Here is an 8740-nt window from a genome sequence, read left to right as displayed (position 1 = left end):
ACTATAAAGATACAATTTAAAAAACTCTTAACTTCAAAAACATTCAAAGAAATCTCCAAAGAAATGCAGAAAAAGAAAAGACCCACAAACAGGCATTGTCGACACTTAAGGGAATATTATTGTAATCTTATCTGCTTGCAACCGGACATGTTTATTTTTTCACTCCCAACGTCTCATTGGAAGATGATGAACATCTATTGCACATTTCTAAATACGGATACACACAAGTACAAAGTCACAAGCCCCGGCTCTGGTCTCATTTCATTGGGAGGGAGTCAAGGAAATGAGACTGAGAGGACAAATCCTACATCTCAATAAATACCTACACCCAACACACTACATTTATAACATGACATTTACAATATATAATAATAAAAGATTTGTCTTGAAGGAAGAACTTTTTCAGTGGGAATGCTTGTCTTTTTCGTTTTTTTGCAACGGGGTATAATTATAATAGTTTCAGCATTTGTCCTTTTTATTATTAGAAATATTATTGTGCTGCTGGTTGGATGGTGGCTTGGAATGGTGATTTCTTTTTTTTTTTTTACGCTTCGGGCTCGTAATCCTGGCTCTCCTGGGAAAGGAAAAGAAGAACAGATTTTCAGTGGCAGGAAGGTCACATCAGCAAACTTCTCTTAAACTCTCACTTTAAGACTTTAAGTGAAATTGAGTGACATGCAATTCAACCTCGGTCAGTTTAATATGACTTTATATGACAGAGGGTTTATGGTAAGACATGACAGCTCTGTAGATAGACAGATAGATAGATAGATAGATAGATAGATAGATAGATAGATAGATAGATAGATAGATAGATAGATAGATAGATAGATAGATAGATAGATAGATAGATAGATAGATAGATAGATAGATAGATAATGCATAGAAGGGTCAGTGTCCCTCTGCAGCCTGCAGAGGGCAGCACAACTCTACAGCAGCCTCGAGGAGGAGTCGTGAGCACAATCCCCTCATCCTTGTAACCCTGCACACGCCTCCTCCTCCTCCACCTCCTCACACATGACCATGAAAAAAACCCCACCACACAGCCTCCAGGAATGCACAATGGTCATCTTCTGCAGCAACAGATTCATGTGCAAAGACAGGCTGGGCAGGATCTTTTGTCTTTAAATACATTCACATGTAGGTTCAGGCTCACTCTGCAGCAGTCAAGGCTCCATATTTACAGCAATGCAGGGAGACCCTGACATTACCCACAATGCAACAAAGCAGAGAGCCGTCATCACCACACCCATTCAGGCAGAGCGAGCACATTGCTGGTGTAGCAGGAGATGGGGGAGGGGAACGAGATGCAGAGGAGTGGGAGAGAGATGGAGGAGGAGGACACGGATGATACGAGCTCCTGAGAAATTCACTTTTAATATGCATCTCAGGGAATATTCAGATTCTTTCCTTCAAACGATTAATGCGATAATCCACGAGTAAGTGAGAATGAGGAGGAAAATTCGAGTTGAAAACATTATTACAGATCGTGCCATATCTAATATTAAACCCTTCCACCAATATGTTCATATTAGCATGTATTTGACCAGTTTCTCCTTTAAATATTACACCCGTTTAGAATCAGATCTCAGAGCAGTGGATCCGACACGGTTAGTCTCGCTCCTGGCAGCCAAACTCCAAAAATAGCCATCTGTGTCAGACTCGCATCCTACCTCCGCTCACACACGACACACACACCCGACATTCTGTGTAGGTAGGCGGTGCTATATTCACGATACAACCGGCCTGTTAAACCCACCATTTTTTTTTATTTCCAGAGGCAAGAAGAATTATCTCAGCGAGAGCCGCAGTGTTTGTGTGGGCCAGAAGCGGAGGGCAAGTGTGAAGTGCTATTGAAATGCAATCCATGTAAAATGAGTAACCACACAGAGCTGCTGAATACTGATGAGTGAATCTGTATCTCTGCTCTATGTGAATGGACTCCTCCTCGCTGCCTGTAGCCTGACTGACGCTTTGTTTTCTCCAGCTTTTTAGAGTGACGTACATAGAGAAAAAAAAAAACGTGATTTGATTCGAAAACCGAGACATGAAGACGCACGAATGTAGAGCAGACACCGTGTCGTGTTGGCTGAATACCTGCTGGGTCTCATCATATGTCTCTCCTTCTGGCTCCAGCATCGCCTCTCCCTGGCCCTCCATGGCCTCCTGTCCATACTCCTCAGGCTGCAGAAAGACACAGCGAAAAGGGAATACATAAAAACACACGTTTCTGCACAAGTGTGGATTTTTATCCTCAAGTTGTGATGATTTGTGATTCCTATATGCAGGGAGCTCCACGGTCTCATTTTACTGCACAATAAAAATAAAACATAGTTTCATTGATTAAAAGATCAGTATCATTTTTCAAACAGCAGGCTACACATTTCTTCTTGGCTCTATTTCCAGCTGCTGTGGATATTTTCAACAGTGGGAAGTTGTTTGTGGGATAAATAAACCACAGTGCCCTCGTGGACAGCAGTGTAATTGGCTTTGTCCGGCTTTGGATACACAGACTCATGTTAGTAGACAATCCATTGTTTATTTCAGAATTTTGATCTCCTTTTCAACAGGAAAAAAGAGACATATATTAGCATTATCCATACTGTGCCTCATACTGAGGTCTTTCTGAGGCAGACAGCACTCCATCTTTGCTGCACCTGCTACTACGAGGCCTTAAAAACAAAGCCAGTGGGTCGTCGCACATTTATTTTTAAACCCTGGCACTAATCAAGTCAATTAGGTCAGAGAAGACGAGGCCATAATCCCATGTGCTGCATCAAGCTGGTGTAAGTCTATCAACATGATTAGCGTGGCCTAAAAAGCACATTGGTAAACCTCCACTAAAATACATTGATCTGTAGTATGATTGTTGCCTGGTAAAAAGGTGGTTTATGAAAATAGATTAGAGGGTAAATTAAGTGCTAGTAAGTAAAATGTCTTGTATAGGTGGATGGATTTAAACTACTGTATTAGTTCTCTATTTAAATGAGTGTATGAGCAGGATAGACTTGACCTAATTGGATGTGCAGACCAGCACCACATGCCAAATCTGAACCAAAAAGTTGCACAATAGTCTGTATATAAAGACGGAAGAACCAAACTTCCTCCTGCTGTGCAACAATGAAGCCCAGCGATAACGATAAAGACAGTCCCATGTTGTGCAAGTGATTTCTTTTGGAGCCAGAATCCCTGCAGAAGTCCCACTGGAACACTCATCTGATCAATCTCAGCTGTCAGTCAGGACGTCTCAACCCATTTCTTTTATAGCATCGAACTAAATTGATTGCGCCATCATACATCTGTGCGAGGAAAAACTGTCCAAAATGACAGAAACAAACTTTTTTTTTTTTTACAAAAGTTGCTTGACGTGTACTTTGAGTGCTACCAAGGAGGGGGGGGGGGTTATGACCAGGGAGGCACCAGAGGGTGATTGACATACTCTGGATTCACTTTTGGGGAACTGTCCTGCTGTCCATCATTCTGTAAAGTCATCGCTCTGCACTTGTGTGAACAATGTCAGCAGTTTAACGGCCTGTTGTCAGGTTGTTGAAATGAATAGTTCTATCAGTCAGACTGTGCCTTCCAGAGGAGCTTGTTAGAGCAGACAGTCAGATTCACTAGATTAGAGGGTCCAGCTCTGAAGGACAGGACGACGCGCTCCTCGTCTCACTAACAGCACACAAACAGGTCATTTAAAGAGCGCAGAAGCGAGACAGGCTGTGGTCATAAAAATGTGCATTACTCAAATTAGATTCTTCTTTCTATGTTTGTAGAAAGTATTTCCCGCCCCCACTATTCTCATCTCCAGGACCTGATTTACGCAGAGACATGAGCAGAGGTCATCAGGACGATGATGTAGGGGGAAAAAAGAGAGCTGATAGTCCCACAGAGACACTGTTCAGGTCATTCAAAGGCACCTGAACAATGAAACGAGCCTAAGCCTCTTTGTTAAAGAGTGAGGGGAACTGTGAGTGTAGAGAAGGATGTGTGGAAGAACCATTCATCCTCCAGAGCAGTGTTCCTCAATCCTGGTCCTGGGGACCCACTGCACGTTTTAGTTGTTTTTCTGCTCCAACACACCTGATTTAAATGGTCAGGAAGCACAGCAGAAGCCTGATAATGACCTATTTATTTAAATCAGGTGTGTGTGCTGGAGCAAGGAAAGTTATAAAACATGCAGGGCAGTGGGTCCCCAGGACCAGGATTGAGGAACACTGCTCTAGAGACCTGAAATTCAGGAACACAACCAGTGTAAAACAAGGCCAGTGTGTCTTTTTCAATAAATGGATGGAAAATAAACGGAAATTAATTTTTTTTTTGAGTGGCTCATATAAAAAATGTCTTTAAAAACCTTATGAGAAGAAAAAAACAAAGCTACAGAAAGTTACTGCTGATGGCTGAGGAATAAATTAAATGTAATGCAGACTACAAACTCGTGCACATTAATCAGGCGTATGAATCTTGGCTTGCGCTACAGCCACAGCCACTGTCCAGAGTCTAATGGATACAGATTACAAGGACTCGCCAACTGTAAGTGAGCGCTGCATCTGGAACAGATCAGGTTTCTTTTTCTCTTGCAGAAGCACTGTGCCATGTGTGAGCAAACACCAATGGGCTCAGTCCAGATTAACAGCGAGCTGCCGCCGCGCTGTCACAACGCACGGTACCAGGCGGACGGTCGTGTCACCACGGACATGTTGATTTTGTACATACGTTCATGTCAGAGGGGAACTCGTCCTTCTTCATCAGGCCGGTGGCGGCGGCGATGTTCCCCATAGCCCCAGTGGTTTTCTCAGCCACTGTAGAGTGACACACAAGCGTCATGTATCCACACACACGCACACAAAGAAGATACTGTAATTTTCTTTAAAGGAAACGGTGGTAAAAAAAAACTCACCTGTACCCACACTGTCTTTGGCCTTGTTACCTAAATTAACAAAAGAAAATAAGACTCAAGTTAGCAAAATGAACGTTTCACATTATTGTTTTCCTGTGTGAGAGTGTGCATGAAGGGATGTTATGATTCATCCACACCGCACACACTAAATATCCATCTGTCTCGGGCTTTATTGAAAAACACAATTTTTAAGTGACTTGTTCTCTCACTAACCTGACAAGTCAGCCGTGATTTGTGACTTACTGGTGTTATAGTTTACCAAAACAATGAAAAGCAGCAGTAAATCAGTATCACGGCACTGCAGCTTCTGTTCCCCCGACGAAGATTAAGTCGGGGGTGGAAAAACGTCACCGTTCAAAGTTTACATCACAGCAGAGTAATCACAGCTTCTCTCTGCTGTTATTGAAAAGCCTTATTAAACCTTGTGGCCAATTTCAACCACAACCACAGGCATCGTTCAGTTCTCTCGATGTCATCAATCTCCACTGTACTCTGTCGAGCTATATGGTCAATCTACAGAGAGCTCAGTGGTTCTGATCACTCAGGCCTCGTCATCCTCTCTACTCTCAGCAGTCACACGCCTTATTGGTCCCTGAAGACGTTTAAAAGCCAACTGAGGAGACACAAAAATAATGAAGAATGGCAGAACCGTCTCTACAGAAGGCGAGTCCATGAAGCACAAGACACACGGAGGAGACGCAATACAAATGATGACAGCTGTAGTTGTGATATCTGAAATACATGCATTTAATTGAACAAAAACAATAGGATAAACCATAACCAGTCTTAAAACTTCAATAAAGTGGGTTGAAATCTCGAATAGAGCTGAACAGAATGTAATAATGTACTATATGTTAAAATCCCATAGTCTTTAATGGATCAGTGAGGCACAAATTCACTCAGTAAAATGTTTTGTTAACTAGCTTTTGTTAATGAACAGGGGATTTTTCACTTTTTACCCACCACTTCCTCTACAAAAGTCATTTCTTTGTTTCCCCCATCATAGTTTTTCTAAGTAAAAACACAAAATGGTCACTTGTTGTTTTAATGATACTGACTATTTGAACTGAGAGATGCAACTCAATGCAAGACAAAATAGTAGATAATTTCCCATGAAAATTCTCCTTAAATATTTCAAACTATCATCAGCTGAGAAACGAATGTTGGCATCAAAGCGATGACGTAAGTGAAACCGATGCGGGCAATTCGGGGCTGTAGCTATAGTGTCATTAACTGTCATACACTGACACTGACGTGGTGCGTCTGTCTGTGAGGTTTCACAAAAATAATTACACTTGCGTTCAAAAATAATACTGTGAGTAAATATCCCACTGAGTCATAGACAAACGCTCGGTGAATGAGACTGTTGTGACGTTAAATGGCATCTCGTACGGCAGGGTTTTCTCACTGCCGCCACTCCTTCCTGACATGCTCCGCTCAGCTGTGAGGGCGGTCTGTAGCAGTGGCAGCAGCAGCAGCGGCAGCGGCAGCCGCTGTCAAAAGGTGGGCCACAGACCTATCAGAGCTCTCTTACCCCTCCTCCAAGAGGGGCCTTCAAGCAAATCATACGCCACTTTCTAGGGCACCACCATGCTCTACGAGCAGCACACAGAAGCACACAGATGCCAAAGAAATGCTCTTCTTCCTGCGTACGACAGGCAAAAAGGCAAGATGAGGCGTAAAACATGCAGAGCCTGTACATGCTGTGACATGTTTAGCTGCGCTGATGTGTGACACGGACACGGCGTGCAGTATGTGTCTGTAATTAGACTCCATCTCACTGCAGACACATCTGACAACTTCATCCGGATCTTTCTCTTAAAATTCACCCACGAATCGGTGAATCCATGTTACGAGCTGGTGAGTGTGGAGCCGCACACACAGCAGGAGGCTCGGCTGGAAATCAGGGTCAATGGAAAACTCAAATACAGCTCAAATACATATCTATAATGTCTGAAATGTTCCAGGACCTGTGTCCAGCTACTGTCCTTTAAGTAAGGGCCTTATTTTACATAGGCTACCATCTTGTGCCGCCATGTTTCCATGTATTAGCAACTATTTTGACCATTTATTTAGAAATTATATTATAGCAAAAACACATATGCCCAATATTACCTGCACCCAGCCTTAAAATCCTGAAGCTATGTTAAGATATCTGAAGCTGAGGAAACGATCATGAGCTTTTTCCACAATTCAATATTCCTCAGTTGCCGCCCTCAACATGTAACTCGAATCAGGATTTCAGATTTGTGGATATAATACTTTTGTTCAACATTTTAATTTACGGTGCTTGGCATCAAATATTGAGATAATGACTGGTTGGCATTGGTGATTGATGAATAATCATGTATTGTATAATCATGATGGCCTTTGCAGTTGGAGCACAACAGGAATATGAAAAATTATGTTATGAACAAAAGGCAAAATGAGAGCATTTATTTGCCAATTCTTTTTTGTCCGTCTTCTCCTAAATCATGATTTAAAGATGTTAAACAGGGTCAATAATCTCATTCCCAGGCTCTAAACTGTGTGGAGGTGTGTAATGGTGTTACATTACAAATTAGGCAGCCTTTGGCCCGTGGATCCAGGAGGTGATCGCAGGGCTTAGACTGTTTACCAATCTGCTGCCACGAAATACACGGACATGTGGCAAGAGCTGCTCCCACCATCCTGCTGCCCCACCCCCACCCATGCTCCCATCTCCTGCCTGTAGCCCAGAAAAAGAGAGAGAAGAACCTCACATATTTTACATCAAAATAACTCCATATCCCAGTGTATCATCAAACAGGCCGTTTTCACAGCAGGCAGTCTGACAGAGAAGAGAAGTAAACGCATATGTATAAAATGAAGGATGGCTGCTTCACTTTTAAGGTCCTGGCATTGTTTTTACATGCTGGGTCTCTTTTACGACACTGATGCATAAATGATTCAGACCTTTTACTGTTGCTATAGTAAATGAACCAAAGAGGTTAGTGAACATGAAACTAACACCACACATTTACTCCACTTTAACAAATACAGTGACATCGTTATAATTGTTAGTTAATGTTTGAGTGCTGCGTGTCGTCATCTAACCGTATTACGACGTTGAACGAAACCAGGCTGCAGGTGCAGTGCACACATACAGGAAGCAGCCATTTATCAAGCCAGTGAAGAAAGCTATTGTATAATTTAACCATTTGTCTCAGGACGTATGGAAATTCTGCATGAGCTAAATCATTTTTGTTGCTCCCTTTGCTCGGAGCAGGGGTCTCAGATGAGTGTGTGTGTGTGTGTGTGTGTGTGTGTGTGTGTGTGTGTGTGTGTGTGTGTGTGTGTGTGTGTGTGTGTGTGTGTGAGAGAGAGGGAGAGATCGGCATGTCAATAATCTTACCTACAAACATTACTCCTTCTTTAGTCTTTTCAGCTGCAACTGCAACTCCTTCCTTGGTCTTCTCTGCAGCCACAGCCATCCCTTCTTTCGCTTTAGACAAACCCTTCATAAACACATCCATCTTGGCCAAGCTACTGTGGAGAGATGGACCAGAGGTGCTGTCAGTCACAGTCACAGCAGCTGACCATGAGCATGTGACATTTTTGGTGTGTTTTTATACATGAATGACATTTCATTGCACATGATATTATATATATATATATATATATATATACAGTGTACCCCAAAAGTTTGGGCACCCCTGTAAATGTTCATGATTTTCCTTTATAAATCCTTGGTTGTTTGAATGAGACATTTTAGTTAAGTATATCATATAGGAGACAAACACAGTGATATTTGAGAAGTGAAATAAAGTTTATATGATTTACAGAAAGTGTGCAATAATTATTTAAACAAAATTAGGCATGTGC

At 42.2% G+C, this 8740-nt stretch overlaps 1 protein-coding gene across 1 annotated transcript; it reads right to left on the bottom strand.

Moving 5' to 3' along the window:
• Positions 1–544: 544 nt before the first annotated feature.
• On the bottom strand, positions 545–8391 carry sncb (synuclein, beta; the record flags this gene model as incomplete). Its single annotated transcript, XM_083890968.1, has 5 exons — positions 545–574; positions 2098–2184; positions 4714–4799; positions 4898–4927; positions 8271–8391. 5 exons carry the CDS (start codon positions 8389–8391, stop codon positions 545–547), a joined length of 354 nt encoding a protein of 117 aa, XP_083747094.1.
• Positions 8392–8740: the final 349 nt, after the last annotated feature.

This window comes from Microchirus variegatus (assembly GCF_963457635.1).
Source record: "Microchirus variegatus genome assembly, chromosome: 6".
NCBI classification, from domain to species: Eukaryota; Metazoa; Chordata; class Actinopteri; order Pleuronectiformes; family Soleidae; genus Microchirus; species Microchirus variegatus.
This window is presented reverse-complemented; position numbering and strand designations above follow the sequence as displayed.